At 40.1% G+C, this 18,320-nt stretch overlaps 1 protein-coding gene across 3 annotated transcripts in view; it reads right to left on the bottom strand.

Annotated features, from left to right (window-relative positions):
* Ndg (Nidogen) overlaps positions 1–18,320 on the bottom strand; it is a 142,965-nt gene that overhangs the window by 45,049 nt on the left and 79,596 nt on the right. For 2 of the 3 annotated variants that reach the window (XM_045749091.2, XM_069300129.1), the window contains exons 16-19: positions 13,840–14,183; positions 11,225–11,336; positions 10,053–10,160; positions 3,481–3,630 (exon numbers count right to left, since the gene is read on the bottom strand). In XM_045749091.2, coding sequence (XP_045605047.2) covers positions 3,481–3,630; positions 10,053–10,160; positions 11,225–11,336; positions 13,840–14,183 — 714 coding nt within the window. The remainder of the gene's footprint in view (positions 1–3,480; positions 3,631–10,052; positions 10,161–11,224; positions 11,337–13,839; positions 14,184–18,320) is intronic. The other variant, XM_069300139.1, reaches the window with a different exon arrangement.

Here is an 18,320-nt window from a genome sequence, read left to right on the forward strand (position 1 = left end):
GCATTCAAGAAGCAATGAACAGCCACCAGACATGCAACTAAATGGCTCCCAGAACTGAAGGTCAAGAGCTACGAAGAGAGGTTAGAGGCATTAAATATGTCAAAACTAGAAGATAGATGAAAAAGAGGCGATATGATCACTACATACAAAATAGTAAGGGAATCGATAAAATTGACAGGGAAGAATTCCTGAGACCTGGAACTTCAAGAACAAAAGGTCATAGATTTAAACTAATTAAACAATGCTGCCAAAGGAATATAAGAAAATTCACTTTCGCAAACAGAGTGGTAGGCAGTTGGAACAAGTTAGGTGAAAAGGTGGTGGAAGCCAAAACTGCCAATAATTTCAAAGCATTATATGACAAACAGTGTTAAGACAGAACACCACACCTGGGAAGACAGGAAGGCAGCTTTGTTTGCTCTCTCTCAGTACTAAGGCTCTCAGAGCCAGCATGGATGCTGATGATTTATTTTCATGATGGTGTCTGTTTACAGGAGTCCTGAGGCACAGGATGTGAGCCCCTTGTACCCATGGGAGTTTAGAATCACTCCCTGTATAGTACCTAAAAACGCCATATGGCGCTCTGCGCACCCCCAATCCGGCGCCTTAACCACTGCACTGTGCAGAACACCTTGATGCGCTAGATCGGGCATGCACAGAGCGCCTCAGGGTGCTCATAGGTATAGCGTAGCATTCAAAACTCCCAAGTTTGCATGGGGTTCACATCTGCTTCCTCATGGCTCTCGTAAACAGACGCCATTTTTTTTAATTTGTGGGCAACTGTGCAATTTTGTAAATCTGTGCAATGCAGATGTTAATTGGAACATGCTGGAGGATTGAAAGGGAGATTTTTGACATGGATGATAAATATTCTAAATTACCATAAAAAGGAGTAAAGAAGAAGTGTTACCAGTGGAGTACCATAGGATTCAGTTCTAGTACCAGTTTGTTTTTTGTCAATATGAATAATCTACCAGGAGGAATTTAGAGAATTCAGGAGAATTCTCCTGAATTTTCTCCTACCAGGAGAAAAGACATTTAGACAATTGTCATGCCCTTCAATATGACCTGGATAAAGTATATGGAGCAACACTTGGCAAATGTAATTTAATGTGAATAAATGCCACGTTATGTAATGTGGAACAGGTGAAAATAGGCCACACACGCAACCTACAAATTATGAGAAAAAGCTTTAGAGAATTCTAATAAAGAAAGAGATCTAGGGGTGGTTCTGGATAAAAAGCTGTTACCCGAGGATTACATAAAGAACATTGTGTGTGAAGCGTATGCTATGCTTTCCAACTTTAGAATTGCTTTTAAATACTGTATATGGATAGTGAAATATTAAATAAATTATTAATAACTTTTATGAGATCAAAGTTGGAATATGTAGTGGTTGTATGATGCCCCTATCTCAAGCAGCACACATCACTAAACCAGAAAATGTGCAAAGACATGCAACTAAATGGCATCCAGAACTGAAAACGAGCTAGAAAGAGAGTTAGTGACATTAAATATACCAAAGCTAGAAGATAGGGAAAAAAAAAGAGGTGATATGATCACTACTCGCAAAAATAGTAACAAGAATCGACAAAACTGACAAGAATTTTTAAAAATGCTACTTCAAGAACAAGAGGAAATTGATTCAAACTAAGAAAACAAAGCTGCTGAAAAAATATTAAAAAGTTGCCCTTTGCAAGCTGAATGGTAGACAGTTGGAACAAGTGAAAAGGTGGAGGCGGCCAAAACCGTCAGTAGTTTCAAAGTGCTATATGACAGAGTGCTGGGAAGACAGGACACCACGAACGTAGCTCTCATCCTATAACTACACTTAGGTAACTACCATAAGTCAATTACAGATTTCCTACCTTTGATAATTCACTTAACTTCCATTCATTCAGTAACCATTTCATATTTATAAATACAGTAGAACCTCGAGTGACTATCGCCTCAATTGGCGAGCATTTTGGGTAACGAGCGCCCAGATCGCCGACAATTCGTCTCGTATGGAGAGCGCTCATTTGAATAACGACAACATTACATGGTGAGGTCGTGCTGCTTCTCGCACATTCTCGGACGCCTCCGATGATGCAAATAAATAATGTTTTTTTGTTTAAAAATGCTAATGATGCTGGGATATAAAGGGGTGACTGCTGTGATATTGCAAAGCATTGACTATTTTTGTAGAAAAAAGAAGGAATTTTTTGAAATACAACAAATGTCAAAAAGGTTCGTTCGGTGTTCGGCAGGTAGGCTGCTCCATGTTTCTTAAATAAAAAAAAACAAAATAAAAAAAATAAATGAAAATTTAAAAAAACAGAACAAATGTCAAAAAGGTTCATTCGGTGTTTGGCAGGTAGGCTGTTCCATGTTTCTTAAATAAAAAAAAAAATAAAAAAAAGTTGAAACAATTTGAAAAACGGACAAATGTCATAAAGGTTCGTTCAGTGTTTATTGGGTTGGCTGCTCCATTATTCAGACATAAATGAAAAATACAAAACAAATGGAACACATTTGAAACAAAGAAAGATTGCCATAATGGAGCAGCCTACCCGACAAACACTGAACGAACCTTTATGGCATTTGTCTGTTTTTCAAATTGTTTCAACTGTTTTTTATTTATTTATTTATTATTTTTATTTAAGAAACATGGAGCAGCCTACCTGCCAAATACCGAACTAACCTTTTTGACATTTGTTCTGTTTTTTATTTTTTTTCCTCAAGAAACATGAGCAGCCTACCTGCCGAACACTGAACGAACTTTTTGCTATAAAACAAATGAAAATTTTTTTTGAACAAATTTGAAGAAAGAAAAATGTCATAAAAAATTTGTTCAGTGTATGTAAGATAGGCTGCTCCATATTTAAAACATCGAATATTATATTAATGTTTTTCGGTGGTAGAACGGATTAATTTGATTTCCATTATTGCCAATGTGGACATTTGTTTTGTATGATGTCCGTTTCACATGACGAGCACGGCGCCGGAACGGATTAAATTCGTTATTCGAGGTTCCACTGTATAATACTGTCTGACTATGTTTTCATGTAATCATTTATATACTTCATTATCAGAATAGCTGTAATTCCCTCTGAATTGTTACAAAATTCACTTTTCACTTTTTTCCGATATGTAGTGAAATGAGTTGAATAAGACATGGATGTAGCAGCCAAGTGGCTTAAATGAACACTTTAATCACACCTTATTATTGCCATCAATTATCACCATTGCCAGTCAAAAATTAATATTTAAATTTTTTACTGCAATAAAAGCTTCAGTGATAATATCTAAATATTACAATGTTTCCAAGAAATACTCAACACATGTTGTGTGGCAGGTTTCTACACATATGTAGCATATTCAGAAGTTTAGATATTCCTTCAATGAACTGTAATCTTATACAGCATATTAATTTTTATTTTCAATTTTTAGAATATTATCTTGGAATAACTATCCTTATTGTTCCTTTATGGACATTACCAGTTTTATCTATTGTTGCTGCTCCCTTAGTTCTGTAGATGAAGCCAGGCTTCCTGCTGGGCTGACAGTCATGGTGGTTGTAGTCATAGGTGAAGCCCCGTGGGCAGGAACACTGGCCCAGGAAACACACTGGTAATGGGCGTTGTTCCACTGTGTCAAGAACCCGGCAGGAAGGATGACAAGGGAGGGGGGCATTGAGTATTAAAGAGACACTGGCAGAGCATTAAGAGGTAATATATGATAGGGAATGTTTGGGATTGGGAAGAGGAGGGGAGGGGATGTTCAGTGAGGCTGCTAGCTTATAAAACGTTTGGGTTATTTACAAGATATATACAGAACAGTATATACATTTAAAACACTTTTTCTTTATGGAATAAAAATATGTTTGAAACTACAAATGGATCAAATAGACCTCATCTAAATAAACAGTAAATAAACCAGATATTTTTGTATTAAAGCTGCTTGAAGAAAGAATCCCAGGTTCACTATGCCAGGTATATCAGTCAATAAAAATAACGATATGGAATATTCTTAAAAATGCACATACTGTACTTTCAACTTTCTGTCTTTCTAAATACAAAATGTCAATTTGTACATAAAAGTATTTTGTTAACCTTAAGACTAGCATGAAATGCTATACCTATTATTAATTACCAAAGTGTAATTGCCTAAGTGTAGTTACAAGATGAGAGCTATGATTGTGGTGTCCTGTCTTCCCAGAACTCTGTCACATGATGCTTTCAATCTGCTGATGGTTTTGGCATCCATCACCTTCTCATTTAACTTGCCCCAAGCATCTACCACTCTGTTTGCAAAAGTGATTGTTCTAATGTTCTTTGGCAGCTTTGTTTTCTTAGTATGAATCTAAGTCATCATATTCTTGTAGTTGTGAGTTTCAAGAATTTTAATTTGTGAAATTTTGTAGATTCCTGTTTTTGTTTTGTACATAGTGATCATATCTCTTTTTTTTCTATCTTCTGGCTTTGGTATATATAACACCTCTAGTCTTTTATCATAATTCTTAATTTTTTTTATGTTCTGGAAGGAATTTACTGTAGTTGCACGTCTTTGAACCTTTTCCAATTTATTGATGTGCTTGAGATATGGGCACCATACAACCTCTCCATACTCCAATTTTGGTCTCATAAAGGTTATGAACATTTTGTTTAATATTTTTCCATTCATGTATTAAGCAGCAATTCTGAAGTTGGAAAGCATAGCATAGGCTTCTTGTACCATTATCTTTATGTGGTCCTCAAGAGACAGTTTTCTATTTAGAACCACCCCTAGTAGCTTCGTATCATCAGCAAACTTATTTATATTTCTGTATTCCTTCTGGTAGATAATTTATATAAACAATGAACATTACTGCTTCTAGAACTGAACCCTGTGGTACTCTACTAATAACAGTACTTCTCCAGTCTGATATATTGCCTGTGAGTACTGCCCTCATTTTTCTCTCATCCATGTCAGAAGTCTTTCCATCACCTCTCCAGAATTTTGCAGCTTCCAGAACAGCCTCTTGTGTGACAGTCTATCAAAAGTCTTTTCTGTGAAGAGCTCCTTCGGCTTCCCAGAGCTATACCGGTTAGATGTGTATATATTAGACTATGGCAACAGTCAATCAATGGAGTTCTAGGCCTACCAGAGACTTGTGCCAGAACCTGGACCCCTCAGAGAGTCAATGGCCTATAGACACCCCCGTCTAATTGGAAGTAATCTATGTCTGCCCTCTACCAGGTCAGGCACCCAGAAAGATAGAACTTATAAAACAAACTACAGCTGGTTAAAAATTTAAAACCGAAAGCCGAACTAGCAAGCAGAACTCCCCAATCGAAAACAAGCAAACATGCATGACGTCACCACAGCTGCTGTGCCGCTGTCTACGCAACTTCCCCCTCCCTGGGAGGTGTAAGGGGGAGCCCCAGACCCCCCTCGTGCCGGCTACTCAACCCCAGTTCAGAGGCTGTTGTATTTGGTGGCAGTTGATCAACTCTGGCTCCATCCTTTTGAGCAGTGCTGTCCATAGTGATCTTATTCTACTGTGTAGTGGTGTGTGAGCCAGGAGTAACACAAAAGTACTGGGGCTGCATGCACTTAGGGTCACCTTCCCTCAGTGCTCTGTAAGCATTGCCCTTGCAGTTTAGGGTTATCTTCCTTAAGCCATTCGGGAGACTACCTCTACGAGGTTCTGTTGCTGCTCGGTGATTGACCGCCATAGCTGTCGGTCAATGGGGTCAGCTGGGGTTGCTCTTATTCCTGTTTGACCTCGGGTAGGAGGTAGTATCATCACTGGCTGGGGGTGCAAGGTACTGTGCAGCTGTCTGATATACACATAGTGGCCGGTTCTGTTTCCCCTGGAGACGTTGTGCTTTTGCGGGGGTTTTACTTTTCTTTTCTTTTGTTTGCCTGATGGGGGTTGCCCTGTGTGGTTATAGGTCCACTTGTATATTGGTGGCTCTCCTCTAGGCCCTGTGATTGTACACGTTGCAAGGATTCAGGTTTTAGTTTGATTACTTGGTAGTTCTGGGATAACCGGTTAGCAGTACCTTGCCTGGGCTTCTCTTAGCAATCAGCCTAAGGGCCCTGGGAACCCCCCATTGGGGCTCCTTGGACCGATGGAAGAGTCCTCTGAGTCCCAGCTTGCTTTGTGTGAGTTTGAGGGTTGCTCTGTTCCCTTGTCTCAGGATGACAATCACTGTCTTTGCCTCTGCCAAACTGCCTGTTGGGTCAATGACACCTTTGACCCAGAGTCCTGCGAGTGGTGTTCCTTGCTGGTTCTCCAGTTCACCCAGTCTGATAATACTGTTGATCGGGCGCAGGCAGCATCTGCGTTGCATGCACGATTTAGGTTGCTGCACGTGCTAGGTTAATTGCCTTTCCAGATGATCCGTGGCTGCTCCACTTTGGTTGTAGGGACCAAGACTTGAGGGGTGGTAGTCGCTTTGACTTTGGTTTCATCTGTGCCCCCTTGTCCTGCCCCCTACTCTGATTCATCGTGCTCCACCCCCTCCCCCACCCTTCCCTGCTCCTGACTCCCACTGACCGAGGGTTTTGGAGTCGAGGCAGAGTTTTATTGGTGGTGAGACTCGGGCAGCCTCAGAGACTGCCCCATCTGGATCGGCAGCAGAGGCATTCAAGGCTGTTCCTCCTGCCAGGGCTTTCGGGTCGTGCCAGCTGGCCCAACACTTAACCAAACCACACCACACCATCACTCATCACCCACCACTGGTCCTAGTCTCACAGCCCTTCTTATGTACCTGAGCAGGGGGCCCCTTCATCCCTGCTTTTTTGGTGGACTCTGCCTTTTCTCCAGAGGCAGAGAGTTTGGAGGATGGCTCTGCCCTGGATCCTGACGTGGAAGATCTCGGGGCTGGGGATGCGTTTTCTTGGAGGGGAGGGGGCCTTGGGCCCCATTTGACTCCGCTTGGGTGTTGGTACTCTTGATGCAGGGCATGTTGTTATAAGAGGAGGGGGTTTTCGTATCCCTCCCCTTCCATATACAGGTTTGATATGAATTCGGCTCCTCCCCAAATTCGGTTCCGGGTTCCATTGTGTTCTTCGGTTCCCTCCATCTGGAGGTTTTCGGCTTCCCGCATCCCATCTCGTGAGATATGGGATGCGGGATATCTCCTGCGAGACCCGGATTATGCCTTGATAATGTCTTGTAATTTTGGGGAACCCAAAAACATCAGGAAAAAAGGGACCAAAGTACTCAAGGGAGCCTGGAACCGTATCCAGGGAGGGCTTGATGCCATATCAAACTCGTACAAGATGGGGGGGATATGAAAACCCCCACCCCCTGCAACAACAAGCCCCGCTCAGAGGGTACCAATACCCAAGCGGGGTCAAACAGGGCCCAAAAGCCCCCCAAGTTAGCCTCTCCCCTGCCCTGGGAACCTCCACACCAGGACCAGGGGCTGAGACGTCCTCCAAACCCTCTGCCTCAAAAGAAAAGGCAGAGGCCGCCAGTAAAGCTGGAACGAAGGGGGCCCACTGGTCAGACCCAGAAGCACTGGTTGGAGGAACAGGCTCAAATGCCTCCGTTGTCATACCGGAAGGAGCATCCCCTGAAGCTGCCTGAGTCTCACAATCAACTAAACCCTGCCCCAACTCCGAAACCCTCAGATGCTTCGGAGCCACAAGCAGGGGGGAAGGGGGAGGGGGGAGAACAGGATGAACATTAGCAGGGGAAGGACAAGGGGTGCACATGAAACCAAAGTTGAGGCGACTAACACCCCCCAAGTCCGAGTCGCTATAACCAAAATGAGGCAGCCTTGGGGCAGCCAGGTGAGCAACCAACCCAGCATGCTGCAGCAACTTAAAACGCGTATGCAATACGGGTGCATGCAGCTTCGGCTCATGCACAAGATATCAAGATCAGTGGATTGGATGAACTGGAGTACAAGAAAGCAACACCACTTACAGGACTCCTGGTCGAAGGTGTCACCGATCCAACAGACAACATGACGGAGGCACATCTGGTGATTGTCACCCTAGGACAAGGGGACAGAGCAACCTTCAAACTCGCACGAAGTGAGATGGGACCCAGGGGACGCATCCATTGAACCACTGAGCCCAAGTGGGGGTTTTCAGGGCCTTTAGACACTGCTAAGGGAAGCCCAGGCAAGGTACTGCTAACCCGTGCACCTATACTACCAAACAAACTGTTAAAGGCTGAACACCTGGGATGTGTACACTCACAGGGGACCTATTGGAGGACCATCAATCAATCAATCAATATATATATATATATATATATATATATATATATATATATATATATATATATATATATATATATATATATATATATATATATACAGTATATATATATATATATATATATATATATATATATATATATATATATATATATATACAGTATATATATATATATATATATATATATATATATATATATATATATATATATATATATATATATATATATATATATATATATATATATATATATACAGTATATATATATATATATATATATATATATATATATATATATATACAGTATATATATATCTATCTATCTATCTATCTATCTCAGAGGTACCAACTCCAAGGGGCAGACCCCACCAGGCAGGTAAAACAAAAAAAAAACCCCGCCAGAGCACAACGACCCAGGCAATACAGAGCCAGTCGCTGTATTATGGTGAAAACAAGCTGCACAGTATTGTACCTTGCATTGAAGAGTACCAGTGACAAAAACTACCTCCTACCCAGAGACAAATAGTGATGCATGAAACACCCCCAGCCGACCCCAAGGGCGGGCAATCACCGAGCAGCAAAAGACCCCACAGAGGCAGACCACAAACGACTTGTGGAAGAGAATCCCAGGCCACAAGGGCAGTACTTACAGGGCACCTAGGTAAAGTAACCCTAGGTGCATGCAGCCCGAGTACTTGTGAAATTATTCCTGGCTTGCACACCACCATTGGACAAGACCACACCACAAGGCACAGCACTGGAAAATGTCTGGAGCCAGAGTCACCACCAGGTCTCATAGAAGCCACAGAACTGAAGGTGTGGATAGCTGGGGAGGAGGACTGGGGCTTCCCCTTCCCTCTCCCAGAGAGGGGAAAGCTGTGCGGACAGCGGCGCGTTGATGGTTGTGATGTCATGCTCGTTTGCTAGTTTTTGGTTTGGGGAAGTTGTATCCAACAGTTTGGCTTTCAGTAACAATATTTTAATCAGATAGGGTTCATTTTGGGGCGCCAACCTTTCTGGGTGCCTGACCTGGTCGATAGCAGACATAGAATGCTTCCAACCACCTAAGGGTTTCCATAGGCCATTGCTCCTTGTGCCTCTCAGAGGGGAGGGGGGGGGCCAGGTTCTAGCTCGTGGTACCCAGTAGGCCTAAAAACTCCATTCGCTTTGACTGATGCCAAGGTCTAATACATTCATATCAGCCCAGATAGCTCTGGGGGAGCTGAAGGGGCTCCCCCCAGAAAAGCGCAAAAACAATGAAACTCTTTACAAGAATTCAAGTGCTATTATCACTAAGCGGGTGGTCTGGTAAACTGAACAAGGTCGCCCATGCCACTAAGAACCATGCACTCCATTGACCAATTTGTGTATCGAGTCGAGGCAAAAGTCATAAGTCAAGTCAAATTTTCAAACAAAATTGGGTCGTAACTCAAAAAATTTGTAAGTAGGGGCATTCGTAAGTCGAGGTTCCATTGTACACTGTGTGTGTAAATTATATACAACTTTTTATATTTAAGGCAATCAGGTAGCCTGTAGACTCCCAAATGGCCCTAGCATGTACAGCCCTATCACAAAATATCATCACTGAAACTGACAAATACCCCACTTTTAAATATGACAAGCACATTTTGACACTTTCCTTAAATTTACCTTATGTTACCAAATAAATATAAAACCTCAGGCATGTCAAATATCTAAATGAACTACCAATAAAACTAGGCAGTTAAAAATGCATAAAAATTACTAAAATAAACAAGCCGGCTAATAATACTTAAAGTAACTAACAATAAATTAACAAGCTTTAAATCATATACTACATAATATTACTTAATAAATTATTCACTCACCACCTTCTGTAGACTCGCATGAGTTCAGAACTGAATTGTATTTGTATCCAAGAGGACAGGTACATTTTGCAGCACTACAGTAGGGTTGTGGAGTCAGATTACTGCTGTCTACCGTTACAGGAGAATGAGAAACCTATTTAAAGCAACACATAACTGGCATATTAAGCTTTTAAAAAATGTCTTAGACCAAGTATAAATATGTTTATCAAAACTGCCAAAGTTACATTCAGTATAATGGGAGGAAATAATGCCATTTAACCCTTGAACTACACTCAACGAGCCATCTCGATTGACAGGTGGTGCATTCACAGAGAAAACTCGTTTGTAGGTATACCTAGAAATGGAATATAATGGAATTCCATTATGTATGTAATGGAATATAAAAAAGATTTTCATATAATGGAAGACAGTGAATTATGTAATTGCAGGAATGTATGTCTAACTTTTATTTGTATTAATTTAAATTTTTGTTTGGTTAATTAAATATCAGTTTGTTTGATTTTTGTCAATGTTAATTTGTGTTTAATTTGCCAGGGTTTACAAGTAGGAAGAGTTGAGTACGAGAGAACATTTGTTTATGATTGCAAAGTAGATTTCCCATACGTTTTCGTGTAGTGTAGCCCACACCACCTTCACCCTTAGAGGGGACTTGGCTTTTGCCATGTAAACATGGGTGTGTCTTGGTTAGCTGTCAAGTGTCCACCACCATTGTGAGGTTATCACAGCTAATCTGGTGAGTAGATAAATATTTTTATGTAATATATGTTCTATTTCATGTGTATTTGAATTAAATGTAATTGCACACATTCTGCTTGTTTACTCGGGTCCCGAAATTCAAAACAGTTGTCATTCACCTGGTGTTCCCTTTCGTATCTGAAGTGTATTTTTATATATTCTTTTTGGGTATGCATTCCTAATTTTAAATAACGTACATATAAAATGTAAGCAAGAAGGAGGCAATAACAAAATTTTCATGTAAGCAAGAAGGAGGCAATAACAAAAATTAATTCCGCCACCTCTCACAAACAAAGAAGCAAATACATATGGTCACAACGTTTAAAATCATCATAATGTTTAATACTAAAAACATATTGTTTCATAAATCATATTTAAAGTTATCTGTAGAGCATTTTGGTAATATTTAAGTCCATAGTATTAATACAGGAACTTACCTCCTGGCACTAATGATGGCTCTTTCCCTGGCTCGCAAATATTAAGTCGACTGTTGTAGGAGAGAGTTCCGGGGCACCAGCAAACACCAAACAGACACTCTGGTGCTGCTAACTGCAAAATTTAAATAATGTTATTAAACATCAGTGTGTGTAATTACCTAAGTAATTACCTAATGTATATATATGTATGTATGTATGTATGTATGTATGTAATTACCTAAATGTAGCTACAGGATGAAAGCGACACTCGTGGTGTTCTGTCTTCCCAGTACTCTGTTTGTATGTATGTATGTTGTACTTAAGCCCAAGATGCCTAACATGCCAAATTTTCCTGAAATTGTATATTTTCAAACAAATTTTCTTATGGGATGATAAATCTTACCATTACATTATACATGATTTGATTTGTTTAGTTACGGAGTCAAAACTAAAATAGAAATTAAAATTTTATCAAACCTAACCTAACCTACCTAATCTCACCTAGCCTAACCTAACAAAATTATGACAGTAAATCATGTTCCTATTATTATTATCATTGTTGTTAGAGAAGAACCAATTTGGAAATATTTGAAAATAACAAAAATCATTCTGCCTCTTAGACAAATCGGACCTTGCATACTAGGCCAAGTACTCTAGTATGGTTCTGACCATTAGGGATGTAATTACCTAAGTGTAGTTACAGTATGAGAGCTATGCTTGTGGTGTCCCATCTTCTTAGTACTCTGTGTCATATAATGCTTTGAAACTACTGATGGTTTTAGCCTCCATCACCTTTTCATTAAATTGGTTCTGTCTACCACTCTGTTTGCAAAAGAAAACTTTCTAATATTTTTCAACACCTTTGTTTCCTTGGCTTGAATCTCTGTCTTCTTGTTCTTGAAGATGTTGTTTTCAGCAACTCTGTTTTCCAGAACCAATTCCAGTCCATCACTATCAATCCCAGTTCCTGGTGAATACCAATTCTAGCCCCCTTGTCACTATCAACCTCAGTCAATGGTCTGTACAAAACTCACCTCCCAAATAAAACTGAAAAGAGTATACATATTTGTTTGCGAGTGTTGCGGGTGTGCCAATGGGTGCTCACTCATGAGTAACACTTGGCCGATTTTTGGGTTTGCTGTGGGGGACGTGCTTTTTGACCTTATATGTATACTGTATATCTTTTTGACCTTTTATGTATACTGTATTTCCATTTAGGGAATTTTATTGCAAACAACTTGATACCAAGGTGAATGACGTAGCATGAGAATTGAGGTGAGAAAACTTAAAAAGAGTATACAAATTTTAGTACAAGCCTCACCCATGGCTCGCTCATGGGTGAGGCTTGGCCTGATTTTTTTGTTTGGTGTGGGTGGCATGCTGGGCTTTTTTACCTTTTTGTTAAGGGATACATATATCCTTTTACAGAATTCTATTGTGAACAATTTGATACCAAAATGAATGACATAAACACGAAAATTGAAGTGAGAAAACTTAAAAGAGTATACATATTTTAGTGTGAGCACACGTTCAAGGGAAAACGCTCGGCCCACCTTGGGGTGGGCTGGGGTGCGCACTCCAGGCTGCTCAAAAACCCATGCTACTTTGATTTTACAAGATTGTTCTCTGTGAGATGTTGTATGATTCCCTGCCTGAATCGTGGATTCTCTCCATGAGCTGGCAGATGTGCGATGTTAGGCTGATCGGATGGTAGGTCTCTGCCGAGCTCTTTCTGCCTTTTTTTAAAATGGGGGTAACATTTGCATATTTTCAATCCAGGGGAACTATCCTTTGGTCCAAGGATTTTCTGAATAGGAGTTTCTGTGGTATGCATAGTGCACTTGTCAGTTCCTTTAAGACTTTTGATTGAACGCCATCCACACCTGGGGCTTTTGAGTCTTAGTTTTTCAATGCTCTTCCTGATTGTGTTGCATGTAATGGGAATATACCTTAATTCATTCTCTTCACCTCCTTCAAACATTTGTGTGGGGTGATGGGATGTCATTCAATCTTTTTAGTGTGAACATTGATGTAAAGTATTCATTCAGAGTGTTTGCTGCCCTTCTATCATCCAATATAACTTGGTTAGTCTCATCTTTTAAGGGTCCTACAGAGTCCTTTGTTTTGGTTTTACTACATATACATGCATAGAATGATTTTGAATCGTCCTTTATATTTTGTATTAAGTATTACTCTAAGTCCCTTTCACTATCAAACCCAGTTTCTCTCACTATCGATGACAGTCCCTGTTCAACATCAAACCAAGTTCATGGTAAATACCAAACACAAACCTTAGTCAATACCATAACCAAGTCCTTGGTCAATACCAAATCCAATCCTTGGTCAATACTAAACCCAGTCCTTGGTCAATACTAAACATTGTCCCTCATACTCTTTAGCTGAGATAGCCAAATGTTGTCGCCCAATGCAGATTTCTCATTCACTGCAATATTTGACTTTTGTTTTCTATTACAGAAAAACTTCTGTATATACAGTACTGTGGCATTTGACTGTACTATCATACCAGCACCCACCTCTTCTCAGTAATATATTTGACTATAATTATCATATTTTGAGTGCCCAATATTATTTGCACTAGGATGATGAGCATAGATATGACCTGATTTTATTTTTACCTCTGGCTGATGTGGCAGTTGGGTTTGGTGGGGCTGATCTGTCTGATATGGTTGCTGAGGCTGCTCTGTTTGATATGGCTGATGTTGTTCTGGCCGCTGATGTTGCTCAGGCTGGTATGGCTGCTGAGGTTGCTCTGGCTGATATGTCTGCTCTGGCTGATATGGTTGTTCAGGTTGATGAGGCTGTTCAGGCTGAGGTGGTTGATAGGGTGGTGAAATAGGGTCAGCAGTATCACAGGTGTAGCCATCACCTTTGAAGCCTAGGAGACACTGACATTTAAAGCCATCTTCTGTTCTTGTACACACACCATATGGTGAGCAATTCCTAGCTGTCTCACAGCTTTCTGCAGGAAAGACAGCAAGAATGGAAGCACTTAAATATAAATATATTTATCTGTGTTGAAGTTACAATTATGATAATGTTACAATGGTTAGTGTATGCTTAGAATTTGCAGTTATCATAAAAATAAGTTTTTTGTAAAATTATAAATTTGCATGCAGGAAGCAAGGAAACTGCAATAAACATATATATATCTAAGTCTCTTTATGTTTCAAGAACATTGAGAGGAAGTGTGGTGAGTTTGTCCCTGAGTTTGTGGACTCGTGGCTACACAAATTTGCTGACTCACCCTGTAGGGAAGAGGGCTGTGGTGTTCAAACTGGAGTGTTTATATTTGTTAGCTGTTTCACTTTAGTTTACTGGAAATCAACTTAAATACAGACAGCCATGTGTGAAGTTTGCATAAAATAGTTCCGGGACCTCATCGGGTAAGTGTCTGCCAGGCCTTGCAGCCCGGGTGGTTGGTGGGAGATGGCCTTGTTTGCCTATCGACCATGTCGGGGGCCACTCTAGTGCCTTCTGCCCTGTGACGTCACAGATTCACAACCCAATGTTTTGATTTGTCATGAGACTAGAGTGTTCATTAATTTTGTTGGATATATCTTCAAAATCTAAGAACATCCGTGCACCATGTCAGATCCAAATGTACCCATTGTGTCAGTGAAAGCAACAACAAGTGGGATACGTAAAAGAACAAGGTCAGTGATAACATTTGAGAAGAAAGTTGAAATAATTAAGAAGGTGGAGAGTGGAGTCCCGAGAGGTGTTGTGTGTGCTGAATATGGTATTAGCAAAAGTACTGTTTGTTATCTTCTTAAGGTTAAACCTGAGTCCTGAAAAGTGTCATGTGCGCTGAATATGGCAATAGCAAGAGCACTGTTTTTTATCTTCTTAAGGTTAAACCTATCATTTTTTACTATTTGTCTAGAAGTGAAAGTGATAAGGCAATATGAAATAGAAAGGTAGTAAGTAAAGTCCATCTACCAGTCCACGTGGTGTAGTGGTAAGGCACTCGCCTGGCATTTCGCGAGCGCTTTGTCCTGGGTTCGTATCCTGACTGGGGAGGATTTACTGGGCATCAATCCTTAACTGTAGCCTCTGTTTACCTCTGTGGGTATCTGGCTGATGATTGGCCGAAGTGGGTTTCCAGGCTTGTGTGTCTTGACATTTCCATTATTGGGGAATATAAACCTGGATATGCATATGGAAATGTCAAGACACACAAGCCTGGAAACCCACTTTGGCCAATCATCAGCCAGATACCCACACCCACGTACAGACTGGCGAAATGACTCGATGGCTTGCTGACTCCTTATGTCCCTTGCGCCTTCAGCCTGAAGTCTCCAAAGGAATTTGTTGACTTACTGCGGGGAACACGGGCCACAGGGATAAGAGCCTCGTTGGACGTAGAATCACTGTTTACCAATGTACCTGTGGATGAAACAATCGGGATGATAGCCGACAGAGTGTATCGTGATCCGGCCTGTACTCCTCTTGACATACCAGAAAATATTCTAAGGAAACTACTCCAAGCTTGTACTAAAGAGGCACCCTTCTTGAGCCCGGATGGACACATGTATAAGCAAGTAGATGGGGTCGCCATGGGTTCTCCCCTAGGTGTCCTGTTTGCAAACTTCTACATGGGTACCATCGAGCAAAAAGTCTTAGTCGACATGAACTTGAAACCGGCCATATACTGCAGGTATGTTTACGACATTTTTAAACAGGTACCTGATGTCAGACATCTGCAGGAGCTGAAGGAGTCATTTGAGCAGAATTCTGTGTTGCGTTTCACTTACGAGATGGAGAAGGATGGGAAGCTGCCCTTTCTAGATGTAACAGTCATGGAAAGGAGCGGAGTTTTCCACACTGCAGTCTACACTAAGGAAACAAACATAGGAATGTGCCTGAATGCCAACAGTGACTGCCTAGACAGGTACAAGAGGAGTGTTGTTAACGCTTATGTTGACCGTGCTCTCAGCCACAGCTCAGAATGGAAGCAGGTCGACAAAGAACTCTGTAGGGTAAGGCAGGTCCTAGTCAACAACGGCTTCTCCAATGGGTTCGTGGAAGACATCATAAGAAGGAAAGTGAAACGCCATGCAACCTCTGAAGAGACAACTAACACAACACCTATACCCCCTATTAGGCTATTTTACAGGAAATTCTTTTCCACAGCTCATAAAACGGAGGAAAGGGTCCTGAAAGATATTGTTAGTAGAAACGCTATCCCTACAGACAAAAATCAGAAGATACAACTGACAATTTACTATAAAACCAAAAAAATGGCCAGCCTACTCATGAGAAACTCTCCAGACACAAAGCAGAACGCTTTAAGAGACCAACATCGTCTATGCCTTCAAATGCCCTCTTGGGGACTGTAAGCCTCAAAAAACTCAGTATATAGGCAAGACAACAACATCTCTTTCCAGGCGTTTAACGATGCATAAGCAACGGGGCTCCATTAAGGAACATATAGTCTCTTCCCACAACCAAACCATCACCAGAGAAATCTTAGCAAACAACACAGAAATCATCGATAGATACAGCGATAGCAGGCGGCTTGACGTCTGCGAGGCACTACACATCAAGAAGTCAACACCAGCAATCAACAGCCAATTATTGCACAACTATATTCTACCCACCTCAAGACTCCGCTCCAATATAGAAGCATCAAGAAATATGGACCAATAGGCTTTCTACAAACACTTCTATTCAATACCCATTGTCTGTGTTCTGTCTTGTGTTGATACTTTTAATACCCTATTAATATCCCCTCTTGTTCTGTCTTGTGTTAATGCCACATCACCCCTCCCACCTCACTCAAATGTAGATATAAAATCTGAGATACGTAAGTTCTATTCAGTTGTGTATTTGTGAACTAAAGTCTTTGAAAATGTAATAAGTTTTACGAAACGCGCCCGTGTCGCGTCAGACTAGAAATAAAAATGAATTTTGGAGAATTAATTTTTGATTTACCTCCAACAGTGAAGCGTAATGTATGAAAGATTGAGAAAATTCGTGTTAGAATTATTAATCTTACTTTTTCGGTCATATTTAATAATATATAATATATATATATATATATATATATATATATATATATATATATATATATATATATATATATATATATATATATATATATATATATATATATATATATTATTAAATATGACCGAAAAAGTAAGATTAATAATTCTAACACAAATTTTCTCAATCTTTCGTACATTACGCTTCACTGTTGGAGGTAAATCAAAAATCACTTCTCCAAAATTCATTTTTATTTCTAGTCTGACGCGACACGGGCGCGTTTCGTAAAATGTTTTTACGAAACGTGCCCGTGTCGCGTCAGACTAGAAATAAAAATGAATTTTGGAGAAGTGATTTTTGATTTACCTCCAACAGTGAAGCGTAATGTACGAAAGATTGAGAAAATTCGTGTTAGAATTATTAATCTTACTTTTTCGGTCATATTTAATAATATATGTCTACAGGAAAGACTGCTACCAAAATATACTAATATATATATATATATATATATATATATATATATATATATATATATATATATATATATATATATATATATATATATATATATATATATATATATATATATATATAATCACTAAGAACTCTTTGACCCGGCCAGGATTCGAACCCATGCCGTCCAGGATCACCCCTAAACGTACACAGTACCGTGACCACCGCACCAATGATCGTTAGACGATCATTGGTGCGGTGGTCACGGTACTGTGTACGTTTAGGGGTGATCCTGGACGGCATGGGTTCGAATCCAGGCCGGGTCAAAGAGTAATTAATGATATATGGCTTGCGCGTTCATGCAGCTTTCTCACACACACACACACACACACACACACACACACACACACACACACACATATATATATATATATATATATATATATATATATATATATATATATATATATATATATATATATATATATATATATATATATATATATATATACAGTGGAACCTTGATTAACGAGCGGCTCTATTAATGAGCATTTCCAGTAACGAGCAAGCCACTCGCAGCAAATTTGTCTCTAATGACGAGCTTCACCTCTATTAACGAGCAAAACCACATGGTGCTTCCTAGCGTCTCGCGGGT

This window comes from Procambarus clarkii, chromosome 5, assembly GCF_040958095.1.
Source record: "Procambarus clarkii isolate CNS0578487 chromosome 5, FALCON_Pclarkii_2.0, whole genome shotgun sequence".
NCBI classification, from domain to species: domain Eukaryota; kingdom Metazoa; phylum Arthropoda; class Malacostraca; order Decapoda; family Cambaridae; genus Procambarus; species Procambarus clarkii.